The sequence below is a fragment of the Pristiophorus japonicus genome, chromosome 20, assembly GCF_044704955.1.
Source record: "Pristiophorus japonicus isolate sPriJap1 chromosome 20, sPriJap1.hap1, whole genome shotgun sequence".
Lineage (NCBI taxonomy): Eukaryota > Metazoa > Chordata > Chondrichthyes > Pristiophoridae > Pristiophorus > Pristiophorus japonicus.
Genome location: NC_091996.1, coordinates 41,365,418 through 41,381,751, shown reverse-complemented (window position 1 = coordinate 41,381,751; position 16,334 = coordinate 41,365,418). Strand labels below are relative to the sequence as shown.

The 16,334-nt window shown below is 48.2% G+C and overlaps 1 protein-coding gene across 1 annotated transcript in view; it reads right to left on the bottom strand.

Moving 5' to 3' along the window:
* Positions 1-232: 232 nt before the first annotated feature.
* LOC139232498 (protein myomaker-like) overlaps positions 233-16,334 on the bottom strand; it is a 179,625-nt gene continuing 163,523 nt past the window's right edge. The window contains exon 6 of the mRNA XM_070862808.1: positions 233-3,393. Coding sequence (XP_070718909.1) covers positions 3,250-3,393 — 144 coding nt within the window. The 3' untranslated portion in view covers positions 233-3,249. The remainder of the gene's footprint in view (positions 3,394-16,334) is intronic.

Here is a 16,334-nt window from a genome sequence, read left to right as displayed (position 1 = left end):
CACCCCTTTCCTTCCCATCTCCTCTTCTTGCCTCCTCTCCTCTTCCTCCCCTCCTCCTTGTCCTCACCTTCCTCACTTCCCTCCCCTTCCCCACTTCCTCCCCCAGCGAGAATTGGTCTCAATCGAAAATCTGCCGCAAGTCAAAGTTCCCCACCACCATTCTTCCCAAACTCACTAAAAATAGCAAAGAACCTTGGGCCAGAGTAACATGAAAAATCCAGGTGTACCGGTTTAAAGATTTATTTATAAAGGTTAGGGATTGTGGTGAGACATGGTACATTCGATCATGCAGCACTCACAGACATAGTTAGGTATATTGGGTTGTGCGAATACATGGGGAAATGATATAGATTTGAAAGGTGGTCAGGACTTTTCTTATGGTTCATTCTCTGTACTAGTGACTCACAAATCAGAGCCTACGACATCTAAGTGGGCTTCCCCTCAATCTGTAACTCAGAAAAAAAGTAAATTCAACAATGTAGTGCATATATATTGGGATATATTGCAAAAAACATACTGCCAGGTATGGGTAGGATTAGTGTTTGCAGTAAAACTCAGTCCTATGAATAGATTCATATTCTATTGTGTGCTTTGACAACTCTGGGACTGGTGTTGAATAAAATGTTTAATAATGTAATTGTTTCCTACTTTAAGTATTACTCTGAATTATTATATGTATTAAGTTATATTACTTTTCTCACTATTGATTTTGATGTTTTCATCACCACCTCTCATACCGAGTGTGATTTACACATGTGAATAGATCGATGGGTAGAAGCTCACATTTCCATGATTACTCATCACATCTGGGCAGAAAGCTCTCTTCAGCCACAAAAATATTCAGCGACTTGGCTTGATAATCGTACTTGATCCATGCTGGGCAAACATGCTGTCTGAAAAAGCAGGGAGAAAGTAGGCATCCCCAAGAAAACTTGGCCCTATTGTCAGCAGTTTTTGTGATGCACAGCCATGTTCCTCAGTGATGGAGTTTGAAAGTTTACAGAAACAGCCCGTCTCCTGTTCCTGGATTCAGTACTTGCAATCCATGCAGACAGGGACTGGGTGAGAATGGGCTGTTCAGTGCCAGAGTCCTTCCTTTCCAGCATCAGGGTCTGGCTGTCTGACCTCTGCACATTATGACTGACTGCATGTTTATGCCAACAGTACAAGAGCTGTGCAGCTGCACCTCTACAGCACATTGGTATACTGACATACAACACCACTGCTCCCACCGACAGTGATTCTTCCAAATGTGCTTGAATTTTTTTCTTCTAATTTGTTCCACTATATCTTGGAATTGATAGATTTTTGCAAGTGGCCAGAAATATGGCAAATTAAAATTAACACCCATAAGTGCAGAGTGTTATATATTGGAAGAAAAAAATGGAATGCTTAATGAATGGCATCAAACTATCTGGGACAGAGGCTGAAAGAGATCTCAGCGTAATAGTAAACCGACCAACAACCATGTCCAGTCAATAAGTGAATAGACTGTTGAACTATATAGTCATAGAATGTTACAACACACACCCTGGAGTCATACTGTGATGAAGTAAACCTCAAGGGTTAGAGTTTCTGTGGGGTTCTCTCGGTCTGTCGTATCTTCAGGAGCAGATTTATGTAAACACTGCCCCACAACATTCTCTGGGCTTTGCTGATCTTCTGCTGAATTTATGGCAGATGATCAAATGAACTCACTGAGAAAAGGAATGGTATGGGTGCCCATCAAAGGATGAGCTCGATGTAGGTGCCCACCCGCTGTGGGTGCCTGCTCGATGTGGGTGCATGCCTGATGTGGGTGCCCACTCAATGTGGGTGCCCATTGAAGGATGAGCCTGATGTGGGTGCCCACTCGATGTAGGTGGCCCATTGAAGGATGAGCCTGATGTGGGTGCCTGCTCGATGTGGGTACATGCCTGATGTGGGTGCCCACTCGATGTGGGTGCCCATTGAAGGATGAGCCCGATGTGTGTGGCTGCTCGATGTGGGTGCCCCATTGAAGGATGAGCCCGATGTGGGTGCCCACTCGATGTGGGTGGCCCATTGACGGATGAGCCAGGTGTCGGTGTCCAACCGATGTGGGTTTAGATTTGAGCTTATTCTGTCTTTATATGCACACTTGGACCTCTATTCCAAACTAGGCAATGATTTATTCTAGCTATTGGTACTGGAACTTTTCCCCAACTAATTTTCTCTCCTTTTTTCTTGAAAGGTATACAGATTAAGAGGAAGCTAGATAAGTACACGAGGGAGAAAGGAATAGAAGGATATGCTGATAGGGTGAGATGAAGAGGGACAGGAAGAGGCTCATGTGGAGCATAAACACTGTCACGGATCCGTTGGGCTGGTGACCTGTTTCTGTGCTGTAAATTCTATGTAAGGTTGCATCTTGTCCAAGTGCCTATTCTTCAAGAGGTCATCTGTGAGTTTAGGCAGTGAGTGTCAGCAGGCTATTCATCCCAAGAGGGGGGTTCATTGCAGTCAAGTCCAATCCTGTCCTCACCCAACGTCCACACAGAAGGGGTCACCGGATAATGATCAGGAACAGGGACGCAAGATGATTTCCCCCTCCCTAATCCAAGGGCTCTGAAACCAATTGTATCACTGTTAATGTCCACACACAAATGTTTCCCAGCAGTGGGTCAGTGGATAGTTAACAGGAGCATGAACCCTGGCTGACTTCTAATTCTCTAACTCAGGAGTGCTAAAGCCAATTGTATCACTGCAGAGACCAGGGATCGAACCTTTTTGTGTATATGTACTATCCAAAATGGTGCATTTATTTACTGGGTTAGTGGAGAGCTTCTTATGCAAAGTCTTAAGATGTGTTCACAGTTACACAATACTAAACTGGACAGAAGACCACTGATGGAGTTAGCTTACCCTTTCAAATATCAGTTTCCTTGACATGATTTTGGAAACCCCTTTCCTAATAAGGATCATACAATCCATTTTTCAAACCTGCCATCGTTTTCTGTTTATATCTCTGCATTTTTGTCATCGTTCATTTGAAGAACACATTCAGCCCCCAGCTGAGCTTTTGCTTCATACAATTGATAATCTGACCTAACAGCCAATACTTCATTAGATATTTCTGAACATACCACGACTGGTTGGAGATGTGATACAGAGCCACTTCTATTTCATAGCGTAGGGTGCATTTACAGTGTCTTTATCAAAAGGAATGATCATTTCAGTGATGCAGCTCACAAATATAATGCTCGGACCGGAGGCAGGAATCTGCCTCTTTCAGACACAGCAAAGTGTGCAGCAACTTAGTTTTATCGGATTTCCTCCATTTCCTGCTTGAGAGTTAATCTTCGGGAGAAGTAAGATAAAGGAGGCTGCCAAGCTGCAGTGATAGAAGCTGTGTACATAGCTGTAATCCCATTCCTAGAAGGAAAAGAGAGTGAGCCTGCATCAATCATCCCAGTACTGGTTTCTGAATTTCACACACAATTCACAAATTAATAATCCAGTTTGCTCAGTGTACCAACAACAACTTACATTTATATAGTGGCTTTCATAGAATCATATGCTATACACAGAAGGAAGCCATTCGTGCCTGTGCCGGCTCTTTGAAAGAGCGATCCAATTAGTCCCACTCCCCCGCTCTTTCCCCGTAGCCATGTCAATTTTTCCCCTTCAAGTATTTATCCAATTCTTTTGAAAGTTACTATTGAAACTGTTTTCACCGCCTTTTCAGGCAGTGCATTCCAGATCACAACAATATGCTGTGCAACAAAATGTTTCCTCATGTTGCCTCTGGTTCTCTTGCCAATCACTATAAATCTGTGTCCTCTGGTTACCAACCCTTCTGCCACTGGAAACAGTATTTCTTTACTTACTCTATCAAAACCCTTCATGATTTTGAACATTTCTATCAAATCTCCTCTTAACCTTCTGTGATCTAAGGAGAACAACCACAGATTTTCCACATAACTGAAGACCCTCATCCCTGGTACCATTCTGGTAAATCTCCTCTGAACCCTCTCCAAGGCCTTGACATCCTTCCTACTGTGTGGTGCCCAGAACTGGACGCAATACTCCAGCTGAGGCCTAAGCAGTGTTTTGCAAAGGTTTAGCATAACTTCCTTGCTTTTGAACTCCCCCTTTAAAATTGTACCATTTAGTTAATATTGCCTCTCCTCATTCTTCCCACCAAAATACATCGCTTCACACTTCTCTGAGTTAAATTTTGTCTGCCATGTGTCTGTCCATTTCACCAGTCTGTGACCTGAAGTCGGTTGCTATCCCCCTCACTGTTTACTACATTTCCACGTTTCATGTCATCTACAGACTTTGAAATTATACCCTGTATACCCAAGTCCAGGTCATTAATATATATCAAAAAGAGCAGTGGTCCTAATACTGATCCTAAAGAGCACTACTGTATACATCCCTCCAGTCTGAAAAACAACCATTCATCGTGACTCTCTACTTCAATGTATTAAAATGTCCCAATGCGCTTCACACGAGCGATTTTCAAAGTTTGACACCGAGCCAAATAACGAGGTATTCGGATAGCTTGGTCAAAAGGTAGGTTTTAGGTGGCATCTTAAAGGACAAAAAGATCCTTGCCTAGTACTTTTTCACTATCACTAGAGAAAAAGTACTCGGCAAACTAATGGGACTAGAGGCGGACAAGTCCTCTGGACCTGATGGCCTGCATCCTAGGGTCTTCAAAGAAGTGGCTGCAGAGATCGTGGATGCATTGGTTGTCATCTTCCAAAATTCTCGAGATTCGGGAAATGTCCCAGCAGAGTGGAAAACCACAAATGTAATGCCCCTATTCAAGAAAGGAGGGAGACAGAAAGCAGGAAACTATAGGCCAGTTAATCTAACATCTGTCATTGGGAAAATGCTGGAATCCATTATTAAGGGCGTAGTAGCAGGACATTTAGAAAATCATAATACAATCAAGCAGAGTCAGCATGGTTTTATGAAAAGAAATCGTGTTTGACAAATTTACTAGAGTTCTTTGAGGATGTAACGAGCAGGGTGGATCAAGAGGAACCAATAAATGTGCTGTATTTGGATTTCCAGAAGGCATTCGATGAGGTGCCACATAAAAGGTTACTGCACAAGATAAGAGTTCACGGGGTTAGCATAGATAGAGGATTGGTTAATTAACAGAAAACAGAAAGTCGGGATAAATGGGTAATTTCCCGGTTGGCAAACAGTAACTAGTGGGGTGCCGCAGGGATTGGTGCTGGGGTCTTAACTATTTACAATCTATATTAATGACTAGGATGAAGGGACCGAGTGTACTGTAGCCAAATTTGCTGACGATACAAAGATAGGTGGGAAAACAAGTTGTGAGGACATAAAAAGTCTGCAAAGGGATATAGACAGGCTAAGTGAGTGGGCAAAAATTTGGCAGATGGAGTATAATGTGGGAAAATGTGAAGTTATCCGCTTTGGTAGAAAGAATAGAAAAGCAGAATATTATTTAAATGGGGAGAGGCCACAGAATGCTGCGGTACAGAAGGATCTAGGTGTCCTCGTACATGAAATATAAAAAGTTAGCATTCAGGTACAGCAAATAATCAGAAAGGTAAATGGAATGTTGGCCTTTATTGCAAGGGGGATGGTGTATAAAAGCAGGGAAGCCTTGCTACAACAGTAGAGGGCGTTGGTGAGACCACACTATTGCGTATGCAATAACTCAATGGGCTTAATTACCGTGAACTCAATCAGGTGCGACCTGACTCTACTTTATTAGCTCTCAAATTCAGGATTGAACATGGAGGCTTTCTTTATATATAAGGGCTGCACGTGTGTGTCTGTGGCCTAATGACCTCCGACGGTCGCTCCCCCTGGTGGCAGGTAAACCCAGGCATACATACATTACATCATTCCCACCAAGATCTTGGTATCAGTCCTATTTACAAATTGAGACAGTCCGGGGCTTTCCGCTCCCTAGTTGATCGTCTCAGTTCAATTCCAGATCTGGGTGAGCTCTCCGAGTCATTCATGACTTGAGGCTGGGTAGCCGATTTAATGGGGGTGGCAGTGTCCATGTCGGGGTTTGAAGGTCCAGATTCATTTGACAACAGCAGGGTCTTCTGATGGCTGAATATGAATCAGTTGGTCATTGATGGTGTCTTCTTCAAGCTGTTCTGGTTCGTCTGTGTGCTGCAATTTCGTCTGATCAATGTGCCTCCTGGTATGTTTGCCAATTAGTGAGCCTGACAATAAGCACCCTGTTACTCTCCTTGGCTGTAACAGTGCCAGTGACCCACTTGGGGCCTTTATCATAATTTAGCACATACACAGGATCATTAATAAAGATGTCGTGTGACACGGCAGTGCGATCATGATACCACTGCTGATGTTGACGTCTGTTTTCGACGTGATCGTTAACATCAGGGTGGACAAGCGAGAGTCTGGTCTTGAGACCTCTCTTCATCAACAGTTCAGCAGGGGGGATCCCGGTAAGCGTGTGGGGTCTCGTCCTGTAACTATGCAGTATGCGTGACAAGCGAGTCTGCAAAGAACCGTGAGTTACGCGTTTCAGGCTCTGCTTGATGGGTTGGACGGCCCGCTCCGCTTGACCATTGGATGCAGGTTTGAATGGTACTGACCTTATGTGCTTGATACCATTGAGTCTCATAAACTCTTGAAACTTCAAACTCGTGAAGCATGATCCGTTGTCGCTCACAACGATGTTGGGCAGACCATGAGTGGCGAACATGGCACGGTGGCTGTGGATGTGCTGGATGACATGATTACACATTCTATCCATTTGGAATACGCATCCAGCACCGCCAAAAACATTTTGCCCAGGAAAGGACCCACATAGTCGATGTGGATCCTCGACCATGGTTTGGATGGCCACAACTACAGACTTAGTGGAGATTCCACTGGTGTATTGCTTAACCGCATGCAAGTGTTGCACTGATGCACACGAGTCCAAATCAAAGTCAATGCCAGGCCACCAAACGCAATGGCCTTCATCATCACAATACCGGGATGGGTACCGTGTAAATCCCGTACAAATCTCTCCCTGTCTTTCTTGGGCATAACAACATGATTACCTCATAGCAAACAATAAGATTGAATGGATAGTTCGTCTTTGCGACGGTTGGTCTCATCACACACTTCCCTGGGAATGGCCGACCAATCACCACTAAGAACACAATGTTTGACAACCGATAAAATCGGATCCTGGCTGGTCCAGATCCTAACTTGTTGAGCAGTGACAGGCGACCCTTCACTCTCAAAGGCATCCATGACCAACAGTAGGTCTGCGGGCTGTGGCGTTTCCACCTCCGGCGTGGGCAACAGTAAACGGCTCAATGCATCGGCACAATTCTCGGTGCCAGGTCTATGGCAAATGACATAATCATAGGCAGATAATGTCAGCGCCCACCTCTGGATGCAGGACGACGCGTTGGTATTGATACCTCTATGCTCTGAAAACAAAGATATGAGCGGCTTGTGATCGGTTTCAAGCTCGAAACGAAGCCCAAATAGATACTGGTGCATCTTTTTAAACCCATATACGCAGGCTAACGCTTCTTTCTCTACCATGCCGTAGGCTCATTCCGCTTTAGACATGCTTCTCGACGCATACGCAACGGGTCGTAGTTTGCCCGACTCACTGGATTGTTGGAGCACGCAACCAACCCCATGTGATGAAGCGTCACAGGCCAATACTAAATGCTTGCACGGGTCATAATGTACCAGCAATTTGTTGGAACAAAGCAGATTTCTAGCCAGTTCGAAGGCCCTGTCTTGAGATACACCCCAAACCCAGTTGTTGCCTTTTCTGAGCAGCATATACAGTGGCTCTAATAATGTGCTCAATTTACGTAAGAAATTACCGGAGTAGTTGAGAAGACCAAGGAACAAATGCAGCTCTGTCACATTCTGGGGTCTGGGTGCATTTTTGATGGCCTCTGTTTTCGAGTCCGTAGGCCTGATGCTGTCTGCAGCAATCATCCTTCCCAGGAATTCGACTTCCAGTGTCATAAAGACGCACTTTAAACGTTTCAGCCTGACCCCCACTTTGTCCAGACGAAGTAGAGCCTCTTCCAGGTTTTCGGCAGTGTCACGACCTGTGACCAGAATGTCGTCTTGGAACACCACGGTTCTAGGGATGTTCTAAACTCTCCATGTTTCTCTGAAATATGGCTGCAGCCGAGCGAATTCCGAAAGGGCACCTGCTGTAAATGAACAGCCCTTTATGCGTATTGATGCATGTAAGTTCCTTCGACGATTTGACAAGCTCCTGTTTCATATAGGCCGACATCAGATCCAATTTGGTGAACGTCTTTCCCCAAGCTAGCGTTGCAAACAGGTCATCAACCTCCGGTAACGGGTACTGATCCTGTTTCGAAACTTGCTTGGTCGTAACCGTGTAGTCTCCACAAATCCTGACAGCGCCATCACTCTTCAGCACAGGAACAATGGGACTAGCTCATTCGTTAAATTCGACCGGTGAAATGACCCCTTCAAGTTGGAGTCTGTCCAGTTCGATTTCGACCTTCTCCCTCATCATGTACGGGACCGTCCGGGCTTTGTGATGGACAGGTCTTCCACCTGAGTCCAGGTGGATCTGCACCTTGACTCACGTGAAGTTGCTGATGCCCGGTTAAAACAGCGAGGGAAATTTGCTCAGCACTTGAGCACATGAAGCGTCATCCACCGATGACAAAGCTTTAATATCATTCCAGTTCCAATTTATTTTTTCGAGCCAACTCCTGCCGAATAGCGTTGGACCATTGCCTGGAACAATTCATAGCAATAGATCATGAACCGCCCCATCGTATGACACCTTGACTGCTGCACTGCCAATCACTGGTATGAGCTCTTTAGTGTAGGTACGCAATTTTGCATTTATTGGACTCAGCTTGAATTTCACGGCCTTGATGTCCCACAGCTTTTCGAAAGTCCTCTGGCTCATAATTGACTGACTTGCACCCGTGACTAATTCCATAGATACCAGCACGGCGTTCAATTTTACTTCAATCATTATCGGTTGGCTCTTTGTCAGGAACGAATGTACACTATACATTTCCTCCTCGGGTATCTTGGGTTGCATTGCCAGATCCGCTCCGGATCGGTCATCATCATCCACGTGGTGTGTCGCAGCACGCTTGCTGAGCTGCAGACACATCCGCTGAAGGTGCTCCATTTTGTACAAATATACTATCTGAAACGGCACTGATGAGGCCGATGATTGCCCCCACAATGCCAACAGGGTGAAATCGGATTTGTGCCCAATGGCGGACCTCGAGCAGCCACAGGTTTCGCAAACACAGTCGGATAGGCCCTGCCAGATGCAGCTCTGCCAACCAACGACACAATCTGGTGCACAGTACTTGCCGTGGAGTTCCGACTCTGCGAGGATATCTGCTTTGTACTATCGACCGTGGTCAGGCAAGCCTGGGCGATCATGATGGCTCTGCTCAGATCCAGCGTTTCCACAGCCAGCAGGATTACCTCGTGGTTTATGCCTATTACAAAGACGTCGCGCAGCATGTCTTCCAACACGGTTCCAAACTTACACGGCCCAGCGAGACATCTCAGGTCGGCAACAGGTCCCGGCCCTCAGAACGAATATGCTTGTAAAAGCGATATCTCGAGATAATGATGCCTTCTTTAGGTTTGAGATGGTCCCGAATCAGAGCACACAATTCCTCATAGGTCTTTTCTGTTGGACGTGCAGGTGAGAGCAGATTCTTTAAGGCCACAGATTTTTGGACCACAAACCGTGAGGAAAACAGCCCCACGCCTAACTGCATCAGCGTCTTCATCCATCTTGTTGGCCATGAAGTACTGGTCGAGGCAATCTGTAAAATCTTCCCAGTCTTCTCCCACCACGAATCGCTCCCAGATTCCAATGGTGCTCATTTTTTTTTGTGTGCGTGAAAGTTCGTATTGTGCCTCATCGCCAAATGTTGCGTATGCAATAACTCAATAGGCTTAGTACCGTGAACTCAGTCAGGTGTGACCTGACTCTACTTTATTAGCTCTCAAAGTCAGGATTGAACATGGAGGCTTTCTTTATATACAAGGGCTGCACGTGTGTGTCTGTGGCCCAATGACCTCCGACGGTCACTCCCCCTAGTGGCAGGTAAACCCAAGCATGCATACATTACACACACCTAGAGTACTGTGTGCAGTTTTGGTCTCCTTATTTAAGGATGGATATACTTACATTTGAGGCAGTTCAGAAAAGGTTCACTAGGTCGATTCCTGAGATGAAAGGGTTGTCTTATAAGGAAAGTTTGAGAATGATGGGCCTATACTCATTGGAATTTAGAAGAATGAGAGGTGATCTTATTGAAACATAAGATTCTGAGGGGGCTTGACAGGGTAGATGCTGAGAGAATGATTCCCCTCGTGGGAGAATCTAGAAAGAGGGGGCATAGTTTCAGAATAAGGGGTCAGTTATTTAAGATGGAGTTGAGGAGGAATTTAATCTCTGAGAGTCGTGAATCTTTGGAATTCTCTACCCCAGAGAGTTGTGGAGGCTGAATCATTGAATATATTCAAGGCGGAGATCGACAGAGTTTGAACTACAGGGGAGTCAAGGGTTATGGGAAACAGGCAGGAAAGTGGTGTTGAGGCCAAGTTCAGATCAGCCATGATCTTATTGAATGGTGGAACAGGCTCGACGGGCAGAGTGTTCTTATGTTGTTATGAGAAGAGAAAGGTGGAGAGGTTTAGAGAGGGAATTGCAGAGTTTAGGGTCTAGGCAGCTGAATGCGATCCACTGAACTGACTCTGCAAGTTGAGCTGACCTATATTTCTCATGTTGCCCCGACATCATCCGAAACACAGAGTCAGTTTCCACATGTTCGCTGATGACACCCAGCTCTACCTCACTACCACTTCTCTCGACCCCTCCTCGGTCTCTAAATTGTCAGACTGCTTGTCCGATATCCAGTTCTGGATGAGCAGATATTTTCTCCAATTAAATATTGGAGATCGAAGCCATTATTTTCGGTCCCCACCGCAAACTCCGTTTCCTTACCACTGACTCCATCTCTCTCCCTAACATCTATCTGAGACTGAACCACACTGTTCGTAACCTTGGTGTCATATCTGACCTTGAAATGAGCTTTCGACCACATATCCACAGCATAACTAAGTCCGCCTATTTCCACCTCAACGTCACCCATTTCCGCGCTTGCCTCAGCTCATCCGCTGCTGAAGCCCTCATCCATGCCTTTGTTACCTCTAGACTTGACTATTCCAATGTATTTCTGGCTGGCCTCCCACATTCTATCTTACTTAACCTACAGGTGATCCAAAACTCGGACCCATTGAGCTGACCCATTGAGCTGACCCATTGAGCTGACCCATTGAGCTGACCCATTGAGCTGACCCCGTGAGCTGACCCATTGAGCTGACCCATTGAGCTGACCCATTGAGCTGACCCCGTGAGCTGACCCATTGAGCTGACCCATTGAGCTGACCCATTGAGCTGACCATGCGAGCTGATCCATTGAGCTGACCCATTGAGCTGACCCATTGAGCTGACCCCGTGAGCTGACCCATTGAGCTGACCCATTGAGCTGACCCATTGAGCTGACCCCGTGAGCTGACCCATTGAGCTGACCCATTGAGCTGACCCATTGAGCTGACCCATTGAGCTGACCATGCGAGCTGACCCATTGAGCTGACCCATTGAGCTGACCCATTGAGCTGACCTATTGAGCTGACCATGCGAGCTGACCCATTGAGCTGACCCATTGAGCTGACCCATTGAGCTGACCCCACAAGCTGACCCATTGAGCTCTGCCTCTCTATTCTCTTTAAGACACTGCTTAAACTTAACTCTTTGACCAAGCTTTTGGTCACCTGTGATAATTTCTCCTTATGTGGCTCAGTGTCAATTTTTTTTTGTCTCATAGTACTACTGTGACGTTTCGGATGTTTTCTTATGTTAAAGGCGCTATATAAATACAAGTTGTTATTGTTGTTGAACTGACCCATTAAACTGACCTTGTGAGCTGACCCCACGAGCTGACCCATTAAGCTGACCCCACAAGCTGACCCATTGAGCTGACCCATTGAGCTGACTGTGTGAGCTGACCCATTGAGCTGACCCCACAAGCTGACCCATTGAGCTGACCCCACGAGCTGACCCCATGAGGTGACCCCCATGAGCTGACCCCATGAGCTGACCCATTGAGCTGACCCCCGCGAGCTGATCCATTGAGTTGACCGTGCGAGCTGACCCATTGAGCTGACCCATTGAGCTGACCCCGTGAGCTGATCAATTGAGCTGACCCCGTGAGCTGACCCCACAAGCTGACCCATTGAGCTGAACACGTGAGCTGACCCAATGAGCTGACCCATTGAGCTGACCCATTGAGCTGACTGTGTGAGCTGACCCATTGAGCTGACCCCACGAGCTGACCCATTGAGCTGACCCCACGAGCTGACCCCATGAGGTGACCCCCGCGAGCTGACCCCGTGAGCTGATCCATTGAGCTGACCCCGTGAGCTGACCCATTGAGCTGACTGTGTGAGCTGACCCATTGAGCTGACCCCATGAGCTGACCCATTGAGCTGACCCCATGAGCTGACCCATTGAGCTGACCCATTGAGCTGACTGTGTGAGCTGACCCATTGAGCTGACTGTGTGAGCTGACCCATTGAGCTGACCCCATGAGCTGATCCATTGAGCTGACCCCGTGAGCTGATCCATTGAGCTGACCCCATGAGCTGACCCATTGAGCTGACTGTGTGAGCTGACCCATTGAGCTGACCCCACAAGCTGACCTATTGAGTTGACCGTGCAAGCTGACCCATTGAGTTGACCGCGCGAGCTGACCCACTGAGTTGACCGCGCGAGCTAAACCATTGAGTTGATCACGTGAGCTGACCCATTGAGTTGACCGCGCGAGCTGACCCATTGAGCTGACCGCGCGAGCTGAACCATTGAGTTGACCGCGCGAGCTGACCCATTGAGTTGACCATGCAAGCTGACCCATTGAGTTGACCGCGCGAGCTGACGCATTGAGCTGACCCATTGAGCTGACTGTGTGAGCTGACCCATTGAGCTGACCCCATGAGCTGACCCATTGAGCTGACCCCCTGAGCTGACCCATTGAGCTGACCCCGTGAGCTGACCCATTGAGCTGACCCCGTGAGCTGATCCATTGAGCTGACCCCGTGAGCTGACCCACTGAGTTGACCATGTGAGCTGACCCATTGAGCTGACCATGCGAGCTGATCCCCTTAAGCTGATCCATTGAGTTGACCTTGCGAGCTGACCCATTGAGCTGACCGCGTGAGCTGACCCATTGAGCTGACCCCACAAGCTGACCCATTGAGCTCTGCCTCTCTATCCTCTTCAAGACATTGCTTAAACTTAAACATTAAACTGACCTTGTGAGCTGACCCCACGAGCTGACCCATTAAACTGACCCCACAAGCTGACCCCACAAGCTGACCCCATGAGGTGACCCGCACGAGCTGACCCCACGAGCTGACCCATTGAGCTGACCCCCGCGAGCTGACCCATTGAGTTGACCGTGCGAGCTGACCCATTGAGCTGACCCCGTGAGCTGATCCATTGAGCTGAACCCGTGAGCTGACCCCACAAGCTGACCCATTGAGCTGACCACGTGAGCTGACCCAATGAGCTGACCCATTGAGCTGACCCATTGAGCTGACTGTGTGAGCTGACCGTTTGAGCTGACCCCACAAGCTGACCCATTGAGCTGACCCCGTGAGTTGACCCCACAAGCTGACCTATTGAGCTGACCCCGTGAGCTGACTTGTGTGAGCTGACCCATTGAGCTGACCCCATGAGCTGACCCACTGAGCTGACCCCATGAGCTGACCCATTGAGCTGACCGTGCGAGCTGACCCCCCCGAGCTGACCCATTGAGCTGACCGCGTGAGTTGACCCATTGAGCTGACCATGCGAGCTGACCCCATGAGCTGACTCATTGAGTTGACAATGCGAGCTGACCCATTGAGCTGACCCCACGAGCTGGCCCATTGAGCCGACCCCGTGAGCTGTCCTATTGAGCTGAACGCGCGAGCTGACCCATTGAGCTGACCCATTGAGCTGCCCCATTGAGCTGACCCATTGAGCTAACCCATTGAGCTGACCTCACGAGCTGACCCATTGAGCTGACCCACTGAGCTGACTGTGTGAGCTGACCCATTGAGCTGACCCCGTGAGCTGACCCCACGAGCTGACCCTGTGAGCTGATCCATTGAGCTGACCATGCAAGCTGACCCTATGAGCTGACCCATTGAGCTGACCCCCTGAGCTGATCCATTGAGCTGACCCCACGAGCTGATCCCCTGAGCTGACCCATTGAACTGACCCCACGAGCTGATCCCCTGAGCTGACCCATTGAGCTGACCCATTGAGCTGACCCATTGAGCTGATCCACTGAGCTGACCCATTGAGCTGACCCCCGAGCTGATCCATTGAGCTGACCCCACGAGCTGATCCACTGAGCTGACCCATTGAGCTGATCCCCTGAGCTGATCCATTAAGTTGACCGTGCGAGCTGACCCATTGAGCTGACCCACTGAGCTGACCCCATGAGCTGACCCATTGAGCTGACCCCGTGATCTGACCCATTGAGCTGACCCCATGAGCTGACCCATTGAGCTGACCCCGTGATCTGACCCATTGAGCTGACCCCATGAGCTGACCCATTGAGCTGACCCCGTGATCTGACCCATTGAGCTGACCCCATGAGCTGACTCATTGAGCTGACCCCGTGAGCTGGCCCATTGAGCTGACCCCGTGAGCTGACCCCGTGAGCTGACCCATTGAGCTGACCCCATGAGCTGACCCCATAAGCTGACCCATTGAGTTGACCGTGAGAGCTGACCCCGTGAGCTGACCCATTGAGCTGACCCATTGAGCTGACCCATTGAGCTGACCCCATGAGCTGACCCATTGAGCTGACCTCACGAGCTGACCCATTGAGCTGACCCACTGAGCTGACTGTGTGAGCTGACCCATTGCGCTGACCCCATGAGCTGACCCATTGAGCTGACCCCGTGAGCTGACCCCACAAGCTGACCCATTGAGCTGACCCCGTGAGCTGACCCATTGAGCTGACTCATTGCGTTGACCATGAGAGCTGACCCCGTGAGCTGACCCATTGACCTGACCCATTGAGCTGACCCCGTGAGCTGACCCATTGAGCTGACCCCGTGAGCTGACCCATTGAGCTGACTGTGTGAGCTGACCCCACGAGCTGACCCTGTGAGCTGATCCATTGAGCTGACCATGCAAGCTGACACTATGAGCTGACCCATTGAGCTGATCCCCTGAGCTGATCCATTGAGCTGACCCCACGAGCTGATCCCCTGAGCTGACCCATTGAACTGACCCCACGAGCTGATCCCCTGAGCTGACCCATTGAGCTGACCCATTGTGCTGACCCATTGAGCTGATCCACTGAGCTGACCCATTGAGCTGACCCATTGAGCTGACCAATTTAGCTGACCCATTGAGCTGATCCCCTGAGCTGACCCATTGTGCTGACCCATTGAGCTGATCCACTGAGCTGACCCCCCGAGCTGATCCATTGAGCTGACCCATTGAGCTGACCCATTGAGCTGACCCATTGTGCTGACCCATTGAGCTGACCCCCCGAGCTGATCCATTGAGCTGACCCCACGAGCTGATCCCCTGAGCTGATCCATTGAGCTGACCCATTGAGCTGATCCACTGAGCTGATCCCCTGAGCTGATCCCCTGAGCTGATCCATTGAGCTGACCCCACTGAGCTGATCCATTGAGCTGACCCCACGAGCTGACCCATTGAGCTGACCCTATCAAGATTTAAACTAAAAATCATGGTTTAAAAACTAGTATTAAAACACTTTACCTAAACGCATGCAGCATTCGAAACAAAGTAAATGAGTTGACGGCACAAATCATTACAAATGGGTATGATTTGGTGGCCATTACTGAAACGTGGTTGCAGGGTGGCCAAGACTGGGAATTAAACATACAGGGGTATCTGACAATTCGGAAAGATAGACAAGAGGGGAAGGGAGGTGGGGTAGCTCTGTTAATGAAGGATGATATCAGGGCAGTTGTGAGAGACGATATTGGCTGTAATGAACAAAATGTTGAATCATTGTGGGTGGAGATTAGAGATAGTAAGGGCAAAAAGTCACTATTGGGTGTAGTTTATAGGCCCCCAAATAATAACTTCACGGTTGGGTGGGCAATAATCAAGGGAATAATGGAGGCATGTGAAAAAGGAACGGCAGTAGTCATGGGGGATTTTAACCTACATATCGATTGGTCAAATCAAATCGCACAGGGTAGCCTTGAGGAGGAATTCATAGAATGCATACGGGATTGTTTCTTAGAACAGTATG